This window comes from Ischnura elegans, chromosome 4 (assembly GCF_921293095.1).
Source record: "Ischnura elegans chromosome 4, ioIscEleg1.1, whole genome shotgun sequence".
NCBI classification, from domain to species: Eukaryota; Metazoa; Arthropoda; class Insecta; order Odonata; family Coenagrionidae; genus Ischnura; species Ischnura elegans.
Window position 1 is genome coordinate 76,512,888 of NC_060249.1, and position 23,350 is coordinate 76,536,237.

The 23,350-nt window shown below is 38.0% G+C and overlaps 1 protein-coding gene across 3 annotated transcripts in view; it reads right to left on the reverse strand.

The window, feature by feature from the left end:
* LOC124157683 (roundabout homolog 2-like) overlaps positions 1 to 23,350 on the reverse strand; it is a 984,420-nt gene that overhangs the window by 45,225 nt on the left and 915,845 nt on the right. For all 3 annotated transcript variants that reach the window (XR_006864642.1, XM_046532623.1, XM_046532622.1), the window contains 2 exons: positions 21,088 to 21,328; positions 6,620 to 6,768 (listed from right to left, as the gene is read on the reverse strand). Coding sequence is in view for 2 of the 3 variants with exons in the window: in XM_046532623.1 (XP_046388579.1) it covers positions 6,656 to 6,768; positions 21,088 to 21,328 (354 nt within the window). In the remaining variant the exon portion in view is untranslated. The remainder of the gene's footprint in view (positions 1 to 6,619; positions 6,769 to 21,087; positions 21,329 to 23,350) is intronic.

Sequence of the window (23,350 nt, forward strand, 5' to 3'; positions counted from 1 at the left end):
AAGTTGATCAAGGTTCTATCCTCCATTACATGTATACTTTTACGCAAAACATATTTAAGTGAGATAAAGGTAAAAATCAATTGAAACACAAGTGTTTGTATAAGAGGAGTTAAGGAATAATAATAATATCAAACTTAAAATTTATGCAAAACATACTTTAAACATACACAAAACTATATCTCATTTGTCTTTCCTAAGAGGTTATCAAATAAGTTGATTTTAATAAATAGATGTTAATAAATGATACAATCCAAGAAAGAATGCATACCTAAGTTGAATTACAAGTGGTTGGAGTTATCTAGTCATCAGTGAAAGTATTTAGTCATCAAACCTACATTGACCCAATTGATACCAATTATATGTTGTACTTCAGGTTAATTTTCTCCTTATTCTCACCGGATCTCCCATGCCCTTGCACGAACCATAGGGGAATGTATTAGAGGTTAACCTCCCGTGATATTGCCCAACACAGCAGCCATTCACAAAAGACACGTTTCATGTGATTAAATTCACATTCGCGTCCTATTCCACTGAGCATAATGTAGAAGCCTTGAGAGTACATAAAAAGAAAATGCCTTTGGCAACGTAGAAGGGGAGAATAACAATATCATAGACTACGTGATTAGACAAGTAGAAAAGTATAAGGATGAACAATAAACAGAGTCCATTATAATAAACGGAGAAAAATCAATCGTAAATAACCATTAATATTACTATTGATACCTTCACTGGCACCATAGAATCTCAATTCTATTGAATGAAACCAGATCAGATTTAACATAAAGTTTGAAACAGGCACCGGTAATTGTTTTACGTACAACAAAATTTTCTTGAACAGTATAAACACAAATTTGGGGTTTCAGGTGATTATTCACCATCTATAAATCAATATGTGAATATCTTATAGGAAGAAAGTGTTCCCCTTTAATTTATCGCATCTATTAGTTAAAATTTTTTCATTTGCTATAATTTTATATATTCATATATTCAATGGTATTCCCAGGCTTCGCACGTGTTCTAATTTTGTGAAGTACTTTTGCTCGTCAAAGGAATCTGCACGCTTTCAAATATACATATATCCTTCAATATAGGCTATATTTAAATCATAAACGAGATGCTAAGTAGTAGATGCAAGGCGTTCATCAAACTGCAAAGATTGACCGTTAGCAATTTGAACTATATTGCCTACGATTAGATGCTTCATGGGCAACGAGAAGGCTAATTGAGGCAAATCATGCCTTCATCTGCGCTATAAACAAACACAGTGTCAGAAAGTTTTACCTTCTGCCGGTCAAAGATTCAAATCGTGGAAACCAGAATAGAATTCTGACGCTGACGAAATATTGCATGACAACCAAAGTTTGCATGTGTAGAGCGATAGGCAATATTTTTCCCAGTTCACAGGCACAATAGTGTGTGACTTGTTTGCAAATGATCCCAAAAATCAAGTTCCTGGCACTCACGTCCTTTCTCGCCAGGACAGCGTCCATCCCCTTACGCCAAGTGGGGTAAACACCGTTATCTCCCTCGAGACCCATATCCATCGTTTTGTGTGTTACAGAGTCTCAGTCATTTAATTTCATATTAATATCTTTCACATTGAAACATTGAGAATATTTCATGCAGTTATTGTTATACATATCTTGATTTTAATCTCAAGTTTGTGAAGATCATTTACCTGTCAGACCCTTTGTATTCCCCTCAGAAAATCCTGAATCCTCCCTTGCTACCATATCCTTATCGTCTGTATGGTGCGGCGTCTACTGTAGGAAATATGAATTATTTACTGCCGATTTGGTTTCCGAGCCGAGCTTGAAATATAAAAAGGCCCGAATCTTTGTGGTCCCTGACCTCTAGATCTATCTAGGACTTCTTCTCTAGAATAGACAGGCTTGACGTCATGATATAATGACGTCACGTGCTCCAACGAACAGATAACCGCTTCTCAGTTACCCTTATTATCCTCCTCTTCGCATCATCCTCGCGTTAGTCGTTAGAATTCATTCGTAATAAGCACACTGAAGGAGAATCATCCCCTTCATCAAGATATCATGTCATGCTAATCCCTCAACGAGCTTTTCATCTTGACGAGTCCATGAACTAGAATTGTGATGACCCGACCTACTCATATATTTTAGACGAAGTTTTTAAAATATTTTTTTCATATAACGTAAAAATGACTAATTGAAGAGCATTAAATTATCATCCCAAATTCATACCCTTCCATTTACCGGATTGTTTCGATAAATTACGTTTTAGGACCTGATTGAAGGACCCCATTTTTTCAATTAGTAACTTAATATAGCACTGGATGTAAGAATACGATTTACCAAAGTCATTTTGTTGCATTTTATTATATTCACGCAAGAACATTCCGTATTTCATCTCAAGAACCATAATCCTAATGCACATATGCCACCGTTGCCTATACAGTAGTGTCCATCTCCTTTAAATAAAGAATGGAGTAAACACACCTTTTTCCTTCTTGAAACCTACGCCTTGATATATATGAACGCATCCCCAAGCTCCCTTTTTCCATCACATCTTCCGATGGAAGCCATGACGTTGACGCGCGATCCGAGGGTAAATGGGAGAGGAGAAGTGGGGAGGGGGGTCGGAAAAAGGAAGTCTATGGAGTGACGTGTGTTGAAGGGGAGGAGAGAATGGCGGGGAGGGATAAGTGGGATGAGAAGGGAGAGGGAAGTGAACAAGTGAGTGGCGACGGCCGCTTGCCAGGATAAAGTGCTTAAGCTCGTTGGGAAACGGAAAAATTATTGAATAATGCTAATTACCTGTTCACAAAATATACTAAATTTCATGTACATAACGAGAGTAACTCCATTGAATCCTAGAAGACAGTTTACTGATCCTTTGAATAACAACGGGTTTGGTGTAAATGGAATATTACGTCCAGTCATTGGCAACAAACGTCTAAACACAGTAAAGCAATCAAGAAAGGGAAGAAATTTGAAATCATTAAACTAGAAAATAGTAAAAAAAGGCACAACATATCAGTGAGCTGATGGACAGAATATGAACCACGCCAAACTAAAATCATAATGCACAACATATGTAAAAATATATGGCGTAAGATGGCGAGAAAGAAATTGATCAAGATAAAACAAATTACTATTCGAGGAAGGGAAAGCATTGAGGCTCATAGAAATGAATAGTACAGCATAGAAATATCAACTTTAACATCGCTGAATCCACTTAATAGGAGTAAATGAGTTAAGCTTTACCAAAACTTAACAATAATTAGACATCTCGGAGATGATACAAATTGTGTACAAGTTGGTCCAAGATGATTCATAGCAACGCCTAGTTTAGCTTGCTGATGCAATGCTGATGTAATAGATTACTTATGTGATGAGGGGGAGAATATTTTTTTAGTATTCTTGCCATAATTTTCTTTTGGTATTGCGTTTTGCTGTTAGCCACTTACGTATTGTTTGAATAAATATTGTTATTATTTCCACTGCATTTCATAATGTGGAAATGTCGGGCGGCTGGATTCCCACGCATCCGCATTCGAGGTGCAAGTGTATGTATCAGTTTGTATAAGTTTACATTTTCTTTTTTCCCTCTGATATTTTTTTCATTTTTTGTGTGCTTGCGCTTACTAAGCCTTGTTGTTGTGTTTTTTTTTGGAACCTCTGTAAATTTATTTTCTCAAATTGTTATGCATTTGTAAAATATCTCATGGAACAGAAAGGCTCATGATAGTAAATAAATCGAATTGAAGAAAAATTCCTTTATTTTGTTTAAAGTATCCCAATGAAAGGTTTTGAGAAACGAACTTCAATTGATTTTAAGGGAGTCTATGGAGTGACGTGTGCTGAAGGGCAGGAGATAATGGAGGGGGAAGAGGGATGGGAAGGGGGTAGTGAACAAGTGAGAGGCGACGGTCGCTTGCCAGGCCGAGGCGCATAAGCTCGTTTAGAAATGGTTGAGGCATTACCACGGCAGCAGTCCCCCGACAGTAATTATCTCGGGGAACGCGATATTTAATCGAGAAATGAGTCCCAAGTTGGTGGTGGCCGATAACTTCATTAGGAGGTGGGGGAGTGACTTTCCAGTGTGGGGGATGAGGGATTCGGGGTGCTGAGATGGATTGAAGGGGATGGGTTGCGAGGCCTCTTAAGTTTACGTCTAGGATTATGGGTTTGGCGAGCCACTGAGGAGTAAAATTTCAATTCATCTTGTGTTAAGACTAAACGAGGAGTTGGGATGACATCTGAAATATGAAGTCTTATTATGACCTTGAAAACGCGCATTCTTGCAAGTAAAAAATACATCGTTGAGTTTGAGTAGGTGAAGAGATCATTCGGAATTTGGGAAGAAAAACGCGAGCAATTAAGGCAATATTAAAAATCATTTTACTTGGATCGTACGCAATTGAGGTTATACTGATTCTCTTCACAATAAAATGTATCGTGAGTCATATGCTGCGTCGTGGCATTAGCATTGATCTGAGGTGGGCAGGAGAAAAAGAATGACGAGCCTATCAATAAAATGTCTGCTACAATAATTTTACGTCCTATCATTGGTTGCTCACTTTAAAAGACAGAATAACAATACAGCAAAGGAAGATATCTTCGTGAAAATATTACAAAAGTAATAAGTAAAAAAGGCATTAAATATTAGTGTGATAATGAACTGGATATCAACGACATCAAGCTAGAAAAATACACAACATATCTAGATATGTGGCGTGCGACAGTAAGGAAGAAATCGAACTTGATCAAAAAAATACTCTTCAAGTAAACGAAATCTGAGGCACAAGGAACTTAATAGGAAATTATAGAAATTTGAATACTAATAATACTGGGGACATTAAATAGGAGGGTAAAAATAAAAATTGATGAGTTAAGTTTACCCTAAGTAGATATAAATTAGCCACATCAGGGATTACTGGTTACTTCTCAGGATTTGATATTCAGCATCGAAGGGCGTTAATACAAATTCAATGATTTCGTTTGAAAAATCCATTTAAAAGTGCCTGAAAATATGTTGTTTTCAATTAAATTGATGTTAAGCCAACTTTCTAGAAAGGTAATCACCTTGATACATTAACGAGAAACTCACAACTCCACACTCTTTACCAATATCATCACTGTGAAAAATTTGGAACTTGGATCGGTGAAACATTAAATTCTCTGTTGAAAAAGTGAAAGTAACTTATTCTTTTATAAATTCATGTGAACATACAGAGCCGACGCAATTATAGATAAATGCTAATTACATGAATATAAATTTGCACGTGACGATAGTAACTTCATTTACTCCCAGAAGGCAGCTTGCAGATCCCTTGACGTGAGGGTGAGATCTGCGGATTTTGGTGTGAGTGGAAGAAAATCCATTGGGTGAGGGGTTCCCTTCCTTCCCTAATGTCCCGTAAAATCCATGGACCTATCATTTCCATCGCGCCCAGTAGCACGCATCAACGGATTCCGATCGTTTTTACAATTACTTTCACCCCCAGTCACGTCGTCGCTCCAGGTAATTAATAGGGCGGCGCTTCATCGTATGGATTCCCAGTCATTTTTCCCCGATCCCCTCGGCGCTCAATAAAAGGTGCAGCTTGATGGATCAAGAATTTTTCGCATGCCCACATCGATTAGTGCAGGGGGGTCTGGCCCAAAAGAAAACCATCAGATCGCCGATATTTAATCACTCCATCCGGAGTGTTTGAAAAAGGTAATTTTCATTTTCTTTTCCCATTTCTGTGGTAGAACACGGAGGCAAATCGATGGAATATTAACGTACCCTTTTGATCGGATAGGCATTCAAGAAAGCGATAGCGTCAGGATTGTCTTTGACATTCTATTTTTTTTAAGGAACAATTACACGATGGGAACAATTTTAGACTAAAATGGCCCTTTAGGCGTGGAAAATTCTCAGAAAAGAATTAAGGATTTTAATTTAAGAATATTTCGCACACATTGATATGAGTTTTTAGTGCCCATTCTAATTAAACGAGCGAACTTTTCTGGTCTCGAAGTTTTGAAAAATGATTGTTTTCTGATATAAGTATTCTGCTATCCTATAACTTTGTAAAAATGAGCATTTTTCATTTCAAATTATTTTCTGGACGTAGCAACATTAAAATTTTATCTGAAGTAAGCCACATGGAGCCGGACAATTAATAACATAACAGATTAAAAGGGCCGATAAAATGTATTGACCCATTATAATACAATGCTGCTTATAAGTAACAACAAAAATGAATTTATTTTCTGCTCTTTCAGGAAAGATGTAAAATAAGTATCATATTGTGCTGTAAAGTTTAATGGCGAAATATGTAGCTGCCACAATAGTTATGATCGAGTAGAATATTTTCACATTTTCTTAAATGAAAAGTCTTGAAATTTAATTTCTCTCAAAAGCAGCTCTACGTTAGAAAGGGTGAAGAAGTCTGAGGAAATATATGAAGGGCACTAATGGGTGAGGTAGAATATCTAATTATTTTTAAATATATCATTTTTACAGGCATAAGAAGTAAATTTGATTTTCGCTCTAAGCAGAGAAGAAAGAGCGAAGCAATGCTTGATTCAATCACATCTCAGTCCATTAAAGATTGATACAGATGAAAGGTCCGTAGAGAGCATTTACTCACCGCGTCCTTCGTTCCAAGCGACAAGTAGTCTCCTTCTCACCTCCCGACCCACGACAAGATGGCTGCTATCAAAGTCACGTGGAAATCTCGAAGTGAAAATGCCGCAGTCGACGAAGATTCATGTCCTTGAATGGCCGCAGTATTATCCCCTGAAATAAAAAGAAGTAGAGATAAAATGATAATCCCAAAAATACACCAAAGCATGACGCTCGTCCTTAAAAATATTTAACTAAGATTCGAATCCCGGCTAAGTCAATTTTTCTATGGTGAATTGGGGGGGGGGGTTATACCCCAAAACCTCCCCTCGCTGCGTCACTGCTTTGCTTCGCTATATTTATTTAGCTTCATAAGCTTCATCTTGCGTCTGATAACAAACCAAAAACTGTTGTTTCTCAGAAAGTGCTTGACGCAAGACATTAAACCCGAATGTGTAGGGCTCACCGTGGTGCGTTTACGCATGCAGTACGTTTACGCAGTGCATTTTTTCCAAAGAGAGATACTAAAACTGGCGCGCCTTAAGTCATTTAATGCGAATGCTGCTTCATAGGGGCTTTTCTTGCACGATTTTGAGCATCAGTCAAGCGTCGGTCTGGGGTCGTGTTAACCTGCCCCCTGAATGGGCCAAGTGTATGCAACAGACTTGGACCTAAAAACATTTTTTTACAGCTAATAACGCAAATAGCCAACAACTGAATGCGTATAATTTTTATTTCATGAACTGCTTTATTAAACCACTATGCCCAAAATTTCTTAAGTTCATTGATTGTTAGGCGGTACGAAGTTCGCCGGGTCAGCTAGTATATATATATATATATATATATATAAATAGTTTAAGTTAATGTCGATACACACAGAGACACAAAAAAGAAACACTCACATTGAATAAATAAACTTGAAGCTATCGAAGCACTTCAGGCTTCTTCGTCAGCTGAAGAATGAATGGTGAGGAAAGGAGAGGGTTGGAAAAGGGAAAAGAGGGGTAAGGGGAGAGGTGTATGGGGAGGGGGAGTTAGGAATAGGGGTTAGGATGCAACGTTCAGACCCGGAGAGCTATTGGCTTGAAAGTGCCAAATGCACGCCAATTCGAGGGTGTGGAGGTTGAGGGCGGAGTCGGTGGGAGGGAGGGAGGCAATAATGGATACTTTGTAGCAACGATTGAAAATGGAATCATGTGAAAGACAATGTGTAGGAACTGGTAGAGAGGAGTGGGGGGAAGATGGACAACAGGAGGCGCGATGATTGTTAATTCTGAGATTGAGAGGGGTAGTGCATAGGCCAATATAGAAAGCAGGGCAGAAATTACAATGAAGAAGGTAGATGATGTTGGTGGAAGTACAAGTAGTGGAGGGGAAAATCGGTAGGCATTTAAGCTTGGGGAGAAAGGAGGCAGGGGGTGGAGAGAATATCTTGCAGGTTTTACACCTGGGACGATTGCAAGGTGAGGGTGTGGAGATAGTACCTGACTGCGACTTTTGGAGAGGGCGGGTGGCTTTAAATATGGTGTTTAAATTCGGTGGTCTCTTAAATGTTATCCGAGGAGTGGACGGGAAAATCTGAGAGGTGGACTTGTGTTTGGAAAGGATGGGGTACAGGTCCTTCAATAAGTTTTGTAGCAAATGAGCACCAGGGAAGTAGGTTGTGAGCAGAGAAGGAGAGCAATGTTTGTCTGCGCGGGGTTTATTGTGAATAGCCGGTTTTTTTCTTATTTTGTTCATCAAGAGTTTTTCGGGGTAGCCGCGGTGAAGAAGAGAGGTGTGGAGTTTGGAGAGGAATTTTTGAAGGTCTTCGGGGTTATTACAGATTCTGTGTCCCCGGACAGAGAGGGAATAAGGGATGGAACGTTTGGTGTGTGGTGGATGGCAACTGCTGTAGTGAAGGTATTGTTGTTTGTTAGTAGCTTTGATGTGAACCGATGTTTTGAATTTGTTATTATCTGAAAGGTGTATGTCCACATCTAAGAAGTTGATATTGGTTTTGGAGATGGAAGAGGTGAAAGAGACTGAGGCAGAAGCGTTAAGTGAAGAAACAAAGGTATTGAGAGAGTCGATGTCATGAGGCCAGAGAATGAAAATGTCATCAATGTATCTGAGCCAAAGAAGAGGTTTTAGGGGGTAATTTATGTAAACAAGATTTTTAATAAGGTTATCATTTCGTTCGTTTTCTTTCTATTACAGGTCTTCAGTCATTTAATTTAATATAAATAAATTTTACATCAAAATAAAAAGAATATTTTCTGCAGTTATTGTTGTATGATGTTTTTAACCATAATTACGGGAAGACGTGCCTGACCCTTGCGCCCCCACCCGCTGGAAAAAATCCCGGATCCGCTCCTGAAACATCCCCTACGAAAATTCAGACCGAAGCAAAGGCATAAATTACATCTATTTTTTACGATCAGTTGGAATACCCACATCAATTTATCTTTTTCGTACACAAAATATTTGCTATAGAAGTTTTTATGACAATTATCTCAAATATGAAATGCAGTCAGGCATATTCTTGAAGAGCAACACACTCATTTTGTTACGATGTTCTTCGTTTTTTTGATTTCTATTAAGTATTAGCACCAGTATAAGCAGAAATTGATTCATTTCTAAACTTTATGATGTCTCCCATCATGATGCTAGAAGTAGGTAGGTGCGTGAAAGGAGTGCATTTCTTAATATTAGACGTATTTCTTTGTATTAAGCACCATACCGAAGGCAAATACCAAAAATAGGAGGAATTACTTGAAGCATCAAATATTATTGAATGGTATTATTTATTCTTTAAGTTTTTGAACGGGACGAGAATTCAGCCGCATCTAATAAAAATTACCTATATACCACGGAATTCTTCTCGGTTTCCACACCAGGTTCATTTAGTCGTATTGGCCAAAGTTTTGGAAAACGACTTGCGTTCAATTCTCGAGACGTCAACTGTCTGAATGTCCAATTTCAAACTGAAAAGAATTGACCGTTTGGAAATCACAACAATAAGGCTCTTGGTGTTGTCCGATTGGTTTTTAAAGTTCTTTTTGTATTTTTCTTATGTTTTATGCACTTGACTACAGGTATCCAAGCAGTGGTGGATCTATGGAGGAGGCTAAGGAGGCTATAGTCTCTATTGGGTCGAAACAAACTGGATAAAATCGAAATTTTTGGAGATTTCCACTTTGTACAAAAGTATTTAGCTATTTTTTCGATATATTAACTACTTCAACGAATGAAAATACAAATTTACTCTAAAAATAGGGCGTATTTTACACGCTTTTCATATATTACAATCCAGTGGCAGAGCGCTGTGTATTGGTGGCTATTATGGGTATTCAATAACTCTAGATAGAATGATAATTTTGTAACGACCCCCACTACTACTGGAAGGTTACCTACAACATAGCCCCCCTTGTCCCTATCCTGGATCCACCGCTGTGCCCAAGGATTGCTTAAATGTCAGTATCATGACTGAAACTTTTGGGATTGAGGCGAATCTTCCTTAATTACGCGATCCCAACAGCGTTGTGAGCGGCAATATTTTTGTATCACCCCATTTTAATGGCTTGCATATATATACTGTGTTCCGCCACAGCCGACATCTCTGGTTGCGCTAATCTAAAATGCCTTCGGTGCTCTTTCAGCCCCACATCAATCGTTCGGCCTGTTTCCCACACATATATTTTATCCCCCGCAAAAGCTATTTACAAATGTGGCAAAATATCTATGTGTGGGGAGTGTATATACGTGAGAATATAATTCCCCAGGAAAAATTTTAATCGTTTATTACCTAGATATCCTTTCACTGCCTCCGAAACTGGACACTAACTCACCTTACTCGGAAAATAAGAATTAGTAAAAAGAAATAATAATAAAAACAAATTAATAAAATAGCTGAGAAAACTTGACAAATATCCGAAAAATAATATAACAAAGCTATAAAATGAAAGAGAGACACGAACACAGAAGATGAAGTTTGTTCGAGACTCTTGGAACAATAAATGACAGACGCAAACAGACCAACGGACAATGGATCACAACGGGTGCTTCATAACGTCTAAAAAAATCAAGAGGTGGATTTACTTGGAATGAGATGAAATGACAAAAGAATAGCCTGTCAACTCCGTAAAAGGGTGATATAAATAGGGTGGAAAATGAAATGCTTGGATGAATAAAGCGCTGCGCAAAGAAAACCTCTGTTAAAGACAGATTTGCGTTGAAGTTATCAAAAAGTCTATTAGGATCTGAGATAATAATGGTATTTAACGGTGAATTGTATTAAAAATCTCTCATAAACTCCACTAAAGAAATCGCAGCAATGCCAATTTTACATTTTCCAGCGTTCAACATTTGATTCATCAAAACGTTGAGACAAAAACATGGCATTTGAAGCAGAGAAATGAGTTTTTAAAAAATCCGTCCATTCTATTTCAAATACCTATGCTAAATTTAAGCGTAGTTATAATTGCAGGAAAAATCGTCAAAGAGGAGGTTCTGCCTGCTGTCTAATAATTCTGTAAAAAGTTTTAAACAAAATTTCACTATATTGCACAAAGCATATATACCCAGCTGTTGAAAATTATATTCGCACCCTACATAACTGATCATTCCATATTGGACGCAATAAGAGAGCATACAATGGTGTTCCATGATTTTCTCGATATGTATCTCTAACACTAAGGTAAAATTATCGAAGGTAAAGTAAATTCTCTAGCTGAAATAAGTGCAAGGATTTCTAAAATGCTTAATGGATGGTGTATTTAATTTTTTCTGTGTCTATGGTAGGAAAAAATCCACAGAGTTACGCCGGAAACCGTTTAATTTATTTGGTGAAAGATTTAACCATATGGAATTCAAAACAAACTTTTTGACAGGAACTTATCTATCTTGAGTACTTTTATTCCACCAAATGGAGTATTGATTTTCTATACATTTAAATAAATCTTAAAATGATAATCGTGACAAGGAAGAAAAGATGCTTAATTGCATAAATAACTTGAGACCAATAATATTTAATACTGGATCATTCAAATTTGACAAGGACAATTTATTTGGTATCTTAAGTATTGGTGACACGTAAAATAAGTATAAAAAGGGCGCTAAAATTGGCAGGAAAATATACGTTTTATCACCACCAAGATCTGGTTTATAAGTGAAAAAATGTGAACTATAAAGTCATATAATAAGTAAATCACAGGAAATATAATTTATGGTACAGATATTTAATTCTGAATGCTGAGAGCTCATTTTCTGTGATGATAATAAGAGAAAACTGGCGGGAGATAACACAAACTAAAGGATAATTTCCGATTCGAAATTCGCCGAAAATTCACACTTGCGTGAAATGCTGTGCAGTGAGAGATGTGGTACTTCGCTCGGGTTAGTCGTCCATTCGCCAAAATTTTGCACAAGCAGAGCGGCGATGGAGAATTATTTCAAGCGGCAATATCCTCCTAAAGTCAACCGCACTTGAGCCTTGCGTCCACAAGGATAGGCTGGAATGAGAGCTCTTGCGTTCCATCAGAAGAGAATGTAGGCCATGAATAGCCCTTGATCAGATTAAGTGCCGGGACCCATTTAAAAAAAAATAATGTAATAAAGTTTGGAGACGGCATCGCGGTCATCCTGACTTAATTAATCTATCCGCTACATATTTAATTACGCAGAGGGACTTCGTGGGACAGGAGATGGCACAAAGAGATAGGGTGGACATTGGTGAGGAACAGGGACAGGCCAGGGTGCGCGATAAATGTTTGGGGTGTAGCACTCTACTGGGCAGAAGAAGAATGAGGTTCGAAAAGGATGGCGTGAAAGAAAGTTAAGAGTAGAAACGGACAAGGGTCATGCATGAGGGCGAGAACAAGACAATGAATGAAATAAAAAAATGTGAGAAGACACTCTCCATACAACTTGGGGAAATTTTAGCTACTGAGGCAGGAGAATCTACAAAACCAATGAATTCCAGGCACACGTAAGATATATTGCGGGAGTTAATAAAGGAAAGCTATCCCATTCAGTCATAAGAAGCAGGGGAACGGAAAGGTAAAATATAGTTACTTGATTTTCGTGTATCGTGAAAACTATTTTTATTCACAGTTATTGTAATTCACCTCAAGATTTTCAATACCTACTGTCAATACTAAAACTAATACTACCTGAATACGTTAAAAAGAAACCTTAAGCTTAAGCTTAAGTGGAAACCAATTTTGAAAACTTTTCTAAGTCATTGTATAGATGAAACAATGATTACAAGCACTCCTGTTAGATAATGGACAAAAAGGACCACATTAAATAACTTGGAAAACTGCTTTAATTAAACATAGATTGCGTGTTATAGAATACGTATCAATGCGGGAACTATATTCAAAACTGAAAATAAATATAATTTAGGTGCGACTAAACCAAACTGCGAATTGAGAACTCAAATACTGATTCCTGTTAACCATAAGAGGCTTTTTTTCAAGTAATTCATGACCATGCCAACAAAATAATATTTACAAATCTATAATTTCTACCGTTTTCTGCGTCATACAGTTAATCGATAACATAACAGGTTCATACGAGATATTTACCGTTAAATAAAATAAAAAGGAATGGATTTTTAAATAAGGGCTAGAGAAATTTTGGGGACATAAGCTGGTAAATTTAAGAATTTATTGGTAGCATTTTATAATCCTTGATAAATATATCCACGACAAAAATTAAAATAATCTATCCATCTTTCCCATTCATGCAAGCAAAAATGAGTCATTAGTTTTTTCGCACCCTCATGCTAACTTTACGAAATGAAAAGAAGCAATAAGAACATTCAAGTATCACTTCATTACGTTCGTCTTCATTTTAATGACCTACTATGCGTAATGCATAACATGAATTTAAAGTTTTTTAACTCCGGTAATATACTGAATTAACATTCTCTTAAACTGTATGGGAATTTAAGTTCACTGGAGGCGAAAGAATCAAATTTTTAACTAACCTTGTGAAAACAGAAGGCATAAAAAACGGATAACAAGATGAGCAGAGTAAGGTAAAGAAGAAAACTATATAGATACACCAAAGTTGCTGTATGTTTCAATTCAAGGATGTAACCGCAAAGTAAACGGCGTGTCTAAGTTACCTCAAAGGGTAAGTGCTCGCGACAAGGATGATTCAGTTGTAATTCGGGAGAATCCACGAGAGGCGCTATTGCGCCGATCACGGACGAGGAGGGTCGTGCTTCCTGTAACTTCTAAAGGAGCAGTTGACCGAAGCAGTTAGTCACGCCATCTATCTTTCATTCATTATTACTCAAAATTGCTCTCAATTGTAATGAAGTTAAACCCTCTCGGCTCATTCATAAGTCAATTCGGCTCTGATATCTTGTACAGCAATGCGCAGTATCGTCCGAACTGTAGGTAATGTGGGAAAATTTCGCAGAGGAAAAGTTACTCGTCCATAAAAAATAAAAGCAAATGAATCTTACTTTGCCGAATTTTTGTACTTGGTGATGATGGTAATTTTGAAGTTAAAGTTAAATTAAAAAGACGTATGATGGTAGAAATTTAGGTGAGAAATTTTCAAAATGTTGTGAATATTAATGATGTGAGTTGTTTTCGCTAAATACCTTCCGTCACGATAGAAGGCGGAAGGTATTTAGCGAAAGGCAGAAGGCGCGTTTCATGGGCTGTACCAGTGAATACTTAAACTCATCCCAAACACACACTTGACAAAAACATATTAATAATGAAGCTTGCGTATCAATGACAGCGTAATGTGGTGATTGTGAGAAAAGGAAAATTAAAAACTAAGTCATATTACACAAATTAGAAGAAATAAAACAATAAAATAATGCATGGAAATTATATTTTTTAAATTCTTTTACCAATTAAAATAATACTTTTGAACCAATCTGGTTTGACTCTTTTGTTTCGGATTTTTACGATGCATTATAATTCGCCGATGCGAATTTCGGTTAAATTTTTTATATTTGTAAAAGTTTACATTCAGTTTTTCATTTATTAGATCAATAAACTTGTAAATTTTAGCCTGTGATTAGAAGATGGCGAATTTACACGACAGAGTCACAGAAGAGGACATGTTGAGGCAGTGTAAATTGTTTTCTAAGTATCTACTCCATAAGGAAGCTTAAAGATTTTAGAAGAGCAGCGAAGAGCGGCCATGTTCCTTGAATCACGCTTAGGACCAGTACATCAAGCTTTCATCCTCGCCCGACCCAGTTTGGCACCAGAAAAGAAAAATAAAAAAGTAGGTTGATGGAGCGTGGAAACTGAATTATTTGCACTAAAAATAGAGGTAGATGGAGGGAAATGGGGAGCAATGAGCCCACCAATCAGATTGAGGGACAGAAAAAATCCTAGGTGGAGGGAGATGGTGGAGACAAAAGAAAGCAAAGACGGATAATTATGAATGAGAGGGGGTGGATAGGCAAGCGGAGATTTAATGAGTGAGCGCTTTGGAGAGGAAAAGTCGGCCGCGGAGTTAAGCAAAAAAAATAAATAAAACGATGGCAGGAGAAAATTTTCAATGTCCTCCGTGAAGGGAAAATTCGCTATCCTCCCAACAATTTATCTTTGATCTTCTCTTATCTCTCCGACTCCACTCGAATGAGGAAAGAATCAATCATTCCAGGCTAAATCCGTCTCGTGGGCCGGAGAAAATGATTTATGGTCCAAAAGAGTGGACGCAAAAAGAGAGTGCACGGGAATTGACGTGGGACGAATCAGGCCTCTTTGGATCCTCCCGGCTCGTACTCTTCTCTTTCTGTTTTAATTGGCCATTCGAAAAATCTCTGTCGCGTTCCGTATCTTTGCCAGGCCGGCCGCTGAGTCCTTCAGGGGTCCGATGGGCGAGGGGCAAAATGCATGCTTGAGTGATCCATCGGATAAATATCGAGTGATAGAGAGGGCCGATGCGGCTTGATAAATGAAGATTTGAGTAAGCATATAACGAGGTAAGACTGATAACACAAATCACAAATCAAGGTTAAAACTACGCTTAACAATCGACTCAGTTATATAAAAATGACACTAAATCGATTAACAAAAAAAGTCCCTTAACTTTTCTTCATGCGAAATAATGGAATTGCTGAGTTCCGGTGCAATGTACTCGACAGGAACAGATGCAAAAAAAACATTATTAACCCTTAGCACGGCTCAGTGGTGCACCTTTTAAGTTTAAAGCACCTTTATTAATGTAGCCAAACACTTAAATTATGTCTTTCGTGCTATACATACTCCCCTTTACACGCCGTCTTATGGCCCCGGTCCGATTCAGCAACGTTAGATTTTACGTGCTCTTTAGGGTAATAAGTATTACAATACGTTAAGTATTTTAGCGTTTGAATTCTACCAGATCAGTTTTTTTTATTTTGCTAACTTATTTAGCTAACAATGCTTTTATTTTGCCATTATTTTGCTTAATTAAGCTGAATAATCCGCCTCTGATCTGCTGTAAAAAATATGAGAAGCGAAAGTTTGCTTCGATGGATTTTTCTCTTTAATAGGGAAATCCTCCAAAATCGTTGGCACATTAATGGCTGATACCTGGTTTCGCTATTGAGTGGGCCCTTTCCGCTTCTATAGCGGAAAGGAGTTTTACCCCGTCCCATCCCTTCCAATCTTTTCCCTATCCCAGAGGCGTCGTCGGGCTCATCGCGGCGGCGGCGCCTCTTTCCTTGTTCCTTCCCTTCCAACCCCTCCTCGGGGACCGGGCGAATCAGCACGATTGCTTGGTGCCGGCCCCGGTGCGTTGTATCCACGCAGGTCTCCCCTGATCCCTCACTCTCTGTCTCTCTCTCTGCGAAAGGTTGAATATAGCGTGTCAAAACAAAAAGCTACCATTAGCATCAAGGGTCTATGCCGCCTATTGGCACAAGCAAATGAAAAAAACACTCGCGCTGAGGCTGTCAGATCCATTGCGCCCGACGGAAGGTAAAGTGTCCACTTCAGATCTCGTGCGAAAGAATTAGGAATAGGATGCCCATTAAGTGTAGCTTTTGTTTCAGCTGCCAACGCTAAACTCTTTTCGAGATATTATCTACGAAAAGTACCAGGAAAACGCCTAAGTTTATGCAATACGCAGCACACAATATACCGTCTCTGGTCTACATCCTAGCAACGGAGTGTAAGGGGCTAGTGTGTGTGGATTGCGTTGGTGAACGCGTTTTCCTGGTAGTTCCGTCGCTAATATCTTGAAAGTTCTTTTCCTTTGCCAATTGCGACTTTAGACCAGGGCCTTACAGCAAAATGTGATTTTTTTTTAATGGGTGTTGGAATATGATGCTGTCTAGGTGTATACCATGACTCCATCCGTATTTGAAGTCCCTCCCCTAAGTGATTTAGAGGTATACCAACATGGCCTTCTTGACTTCTTACAAAAAAATGAATCTTTAGGTATATTTGAAATTGAATTCTATGTTACTTAAAATAATGTTACTTATGTTACTTTTGATTGATACTTTTGGAAAAATTATGATTACTATCGTTATGAAGAGCTCTTAGAATGTCACTTCGTAGAATTCAAATGCACTTGGATGGAAAAATTAGTGAAAGATGGCCACGCACTTTTTCACTTTGATTTTATTATTACTTCATAATATTACTTTCAAATTTTTGCGCTATTTTCCATTACTTATGTCTATGCCGTTGGCGAATCAACCGAAATCGAAATATTAACATTTCTCGAAGTGTGTGACCAAAAGATACCTTCTATGATAAAATATAATGACACAGAGGCTCATTAATAAAAAAATATAGCTAGGCTAGATAAAGCACTAGTATATATTCAATTCGCAAACACATTTTAAATGCCCAGTGGTTCTAAAAAACATGGAGGATAAAAGTAAACTCATTTGGGCAAAAGAAAAAATACGCAGAACATATAATATAATATTTAAAATGAAAATGAGAGCCAGGTTATTAATTGTGATACATGAATTGTTAGCAAACTCATTTAGCAATTTATAATTAGAACAACTGCTTTGGAGAAAATGGTGTTTTAGCTACAATTAAAAACCATTTTAGCATTAAATTTAAGCTGGTTATATGGGTATAATTATCCACGAGAAGTTTATTCCAGAAATAAACTCCTGAAAAAGGATAAAAATAACGTAAGGCGAGAGTGTGTTAAGCACAAATGAATTACCTGAAAATATATCCAATAGAAAATGGGTGCAAAAACTAAGAATTACAATAATATGCATGCACAAATAGCATAGCTAAAAAACCTAATTCGGAAATAAACTCAAAGGTATATAGATATTTCGGTTGTTAAGTGGTACAAGTTCGTTAGCTCTCAATAAATCAGGCCGCAGGCAGTATGGGCAATATGAAAGAAAATGGCCATTGTGGAGAAAACCGAAACAGAATAACCACTTATTAAGCTATTCATACTTTTCTACGACCACCAGGGCTTAGTTTCAATTATTCATGGAATCCCAATCGATTTACTCAATCGAAACAAATGAGTCTATTCACCCTTTTATTTCTATAGTGTGCTAGATTTTGAGACAATAGAAACTTCCATTCTGCGCTGTGGGGATAAGTAGGTCATACTGGGAGTAAGTATTTTTGTTTTTCCCAGCATAACGAGGAGCAGACAATTCATTAGCATTGGCTACCTTGCGCTATTGTATTTGTTAAGGGAGACGCAGAAAGCAGCGAGACGGACAATTCTCTGAATGATGGAGCACTCCACACATTTATTCCTCTTGGAATGGCTAAATTGTAAACCCCTCTATTCACGACGAGTAGAGCGTCGAATACACATAACAGTGAGAAAATTGCGAGTTTCCAGCGAATAAAACTCTACGCAGTGAAAAGCACACGGCACACACAATGAGAATATCTGCTCGTTATTTTAAAGGAACGATTACCGGGCAGTGCGGGCGGGCGGAGTATTGACCCACGCAGTCCTCCATTGGCTACTTTAAAACTATTTTTATCATACAAGAAAAATTGAACCGACATTCTGTCGATTAAAGGCATGTCCAATTGAGAGTATGACTTTTATAGTTACACTGGGTCCGGCAATGAAACAAAATGATTAAATAAAGTAATTGCTGGTTAAAAAAAAACTTTTTGAATATTTATTACTAATTACTTAACTGAATTTAAAAAATAGCAATTTTGAATCAAAACGAGAAAAATTATTTTCTGAAGACTAGATATATCCACCAAATGTCGCAGTTAAGGCATTCTTGCCTTAGTCTGGCCTTAAATTTCGCATAGCCTTTGGTAGCTTGTTGACAGATATTGCCGCTATCTGGACTGCAAGTCCTTGTTTGAGAGTTTAGATGGCTATGGGTGGATCGGCTTGAAAAACTTTAAGAAAAGATTGGTTGCGCGGAATATTAAAATAACGAAAGATCTTCTCGTTTGCACAAAGTTTCATCCATTTTGATAATACGCTTTTCATACGAAGCTTTGATGCTACCCGGTCGAACAATCCACAACAATTGAAATGGCAGACTCTCCCCCAGCACTTCCCGACTACGTCATAAGGCCACCCACAATCGTCCGGCTTTGTGTATCTACAATCATCCGGTTCTGTGTGCCTAAAAAAACGGATACTGTCTTAACGCTGAGATGACTGCCGATTATAGGGATATCCCCTCGTATAGGATTTCTTTCGTCCACAAATATGCCTTCAGTAGCTTTATCATAAGGCCCTGGCAACAAGTGTAAAATATTTTTTTTAGGGCACATAGAAACATCTGACATGGTCACGGCTTCAGAATGGGTGGAGAAAATATTGTTAAACCCCAAATCTCCTTTGAAAAATCCAAAAAATATCGGCCCATAATCTATCATAAAATTCAATTTGCCACATTCATAAAATTTGTACTGATAAAGTTAAGAAGAAATAAATTACCTATAATAGTCAAAGCGTATAAATTATCTTTTACATTATTTTCGCTAATCCTAGAGAGCTTCACGAAACTTCTTCGATGAAATAGCAAATGGCAACTAGATTCGGAATTCAATATTGATACCTATTTAAATATTACATAGTATATCTTTCTTTGATGAGAATAAATCTCAAATTTACTTGAAATATTGCACTTCGATGATGTTATCCAAATAATGTCCTTTCTAAGCCGAATTCTGAAAATGTTTACTAATTAAAAGGTGGATAGCATACCTTCTCCAGCAATTTTGTGGCATTACATGTGATTTCATGAAAATAAAAAGTTAACAAATACACAAAAAAGTAATAGATGCTGTATGGGCGATATATTTTCACAATTAAAAATTAACTATTCATCCCGAAAAAAGCGATAAAAATGGACTGTATATTAAAAATAGGTGAGAGATAACGCCCAGATGTCCTTTCTACCTTTCGCTGCGTAGCGCTTGCTCTCCTCTCCTCGGACGAGTCGGCTCCGAGCCACTTTTCTCCCGTCACACAACGTACACTCCACCGCACTACTCCGGCCACTCGACAATATTGACTCGTCGCCGTTAGCCAGGTTGACTCTCCCGCTCCTCTCAACAATGGGAGCAATTATAATATCGGTGTGGTAGGCAGACACCTAGCAGCCTCTCTCTCAAAAATTACCAAACAGATGCTAACTAAGCTCTCGTTTTTATATGAAAATATAACGTTACTTTGAAAAACTGGTTATAAATGAATCATTCAATGTATTTATCATAGCTAGCAACAAATTTTCCACACCATTGGGGTAGAGCTCAGATATCATTCTGGTAAAAAAATTATCTTTTGAGACTATCTAAGTATCAAGCTTTTTTTATTATGCCTTCAAATGAAGGAAGCTGCTAATGAGCCGGGTCATGTGACACCGAACGGAACAAGTGATAATCGTACGGCGCAATATATGGGGAATATGGTAGATGGGTTAGGACTATTAGAGCGTTTCCAGGTTTTAAAGGGTTTTGCACCGCGAGATGGAGCATAGTCGCGCTGAACCACTTTCTAAAATCATATGGAACCCAAGTTTCTTGCTATTGCATTATTAACAATGTATGCAATCGCTTAGAAACGGGTAACTCCCAATGCATATACAAGCTTTTATTTAGTCTGATACGGATCTTCATCAAGCACTGCCCCCAATTCAGCGTCTTCGAAGGTTTTCGGTTTTCTTCCTTTACGCGAACGGACTTCAACGTTGAAATGACCGCCTTTGAAGCGACGAAATCAATCACGACTCGGATATTCGTTCGCCGGGAAATAGAAACAACGAAAGATCCATGATATATATTACATTTCTTCGAAATACGAATTTGTCGAACAAATAAGAGCATCCAGACTTTAGAATTTTATAAGCCGTAATTACGGTAAAATACACGCGTCTTTCTCGGGCTTTTAGCCAATCGAGTTTTCTATACGTTTCACCAGTGTGCTCCCAACCTCTAAGGTCGCGTATAATTCTTACTGAAACGTTCATTTCTTCTTGAAGCCTGATAATACGAATAGAGGGGTGCGGGAAGAAAAAAATGTTGGGAAACGCTGCTCTAATGTAATATCCGTTGCACTTACCTCTCGACACAAAAACGTGAATGGTGCTGGGGTTGCTGTTGGATGCCCGACAGGTATAGTTCCCGGAGTGGCCGAGCGTGGCGTGGCTGATGAGTAGGCGGCTGTGTGTCTTGGGGCCGGGCTCCGTGCTGACCGACACGCTTACGGGGCCCACGAGGACCTCGCTGCCCGGTCTGGACGTGTCGTAGGTGATCATCCTGTCATTGTGGTACCAGAACACGTACTGCGGTGGCACGGGGCTCTGCAAAGAAAAGACGAGGTGTTTAAAGGAAGTGTTGAGAGTGGGGGAGCGGAGAGGGGCGAAGCTCAGCTCATTGTTTGCAGGGAAACAAGGACCGACCACCACAAATGTCATTTTTTGGTGGTCGGTCACACGTCAGGAATGCTTCAACCAGTGTCCGTGCGTTGCGCGGCTTTTAATAGGTGACTTTGACTCAATTTTTGTTATAAAACAATTACATTTCCGTACTTTATACTGAAGAGGCAGAGAATAAATGCATTAATCGCTTACCCAAGGAGGCTAGAGAACATAGTGATTAAGCGTTATATCTGTTGCCGTTTCGCGTGAATTATATACGGCAGCTCCAAAAGGAAACTGCATCTCGTTCAGTTTGACTTGCGCCATTAACCGTACCCTGTCAAAGTTGTGTATTTTAGCTATTCAGTGAATTCCATCGTCTCGAATGTGTTGAACGTGTGGTTTATTATATTTATTGGCTTAGTTACATACTACTGCCCTGTATTTTCTCGTGAAAAATGGATAAAGATGACTGGTAGCGCCGCGAGAGGCGACTTTTAAATTTGATTTTAATGCACTTGGAGCGGTAAAAATTCTAGCGGAGGACTCGAAAATCCTCTAAAGCAATATTCGTGCGCAGGGGAGCTGCGTAGAGGATATCAAATATAGAAAGTGTATATGCTAATGGGTACAGGTGAATTCCTTTTATCGGATCTTCTCCCCCCAAGTATTAACAATGGCTAATTTCTTACTTCTGACACACAAACTACGTAACAATACCAAATATATCCGTCTGATTCTTTTGTTACTATGGAACGAAACACAGAAATAGGTATTAGATTCAAAAGATTCCTAGGTAGAGAGTGATATCTTGGAATGCTAGAGAATAAATACGTTAAGAATGAATGGAGAAGGGACTACGTCGGAAGGTAAAGTGATAGAAGAGCATGTTGCGCGAAGAAACAAAAGGCTAATGGATAAGGCAGGAAGAAGTTGAAGTCTATGAGCTGTATAAGTCTTCGAAAAAACCTAAGGCAATGGAATGAGGGACTCAATACCTCAATTGCAAGGATTGACGAAAGCCAAATACAAATAGATAAAAATAGTGTGAGTTAAATAATGACCAATGGGTTTACAACTGTTTGATAGCCAGCATTTTTTCGATAAATTACTCACTTTTTAATTCTGCTATACAAGTAACTAATAGCAAATATAGAGATGATGCCAAAAGATTTCTTTCAAATTAGTAGAGAGCGTTCCCATAAAGTTCATTCCAGAAACAGGAGGTAGATTGGAAATATCCCCTCTGCGAGATAGAAAGGGATATCTTGGTATGTCACATAAAAAATACGTTGGGAACCACCGAAAGTGGCGGTGCGTAAGAGAACGTCAGAGAGTATACTGGCTGAAAAGTGTAAGGAGAGCATAGTGAGCTATGTAATAGAAGGTATAAGGAAGATGAGGGATGACTAGAGCGAAGGGTATCAATGAGCTAGTGAAAGTTTTCGAAAAAACTGACTGTAGCCGGATCGGGGGCAAAATGCCTCAACCGAAAGGGTAAATGAACGCCGAATGCAGAGAGTTAGAAACAGTATAACTTGAGCCCCAACCAATCGGAAGCTGTTCTAAAAAAATTATTTGATAGAAGGTGAGTCAAACCAATCTAATGATTGTTGAATTACGATGATGATGACTTTAATTTCACTTCGTTTGTATTGTATTTTACAGCAATACTTAAAATTTTCCTTCACGACTAGTTTCTACACATTTTGTACTTACTTCGGATAAGGTAAATTCATAGAAAATAGAGTCATTTGAATGTGTGTGATTCTGTGACTGACTAGTAATGCTCGTTGCGATAACGAAATAAAATAATTTGAAGATAATACAAAATGTATTGTAACTGGCCAAATTAATAATACTTATTAATTGGAAAATACCCCAGTAACTTTTCATGTGTTTTTACCAGGGATACGGTTGGTTGTAAGTGTAGTATTAAGTTTTATTTTATTTTATAGATTTTCA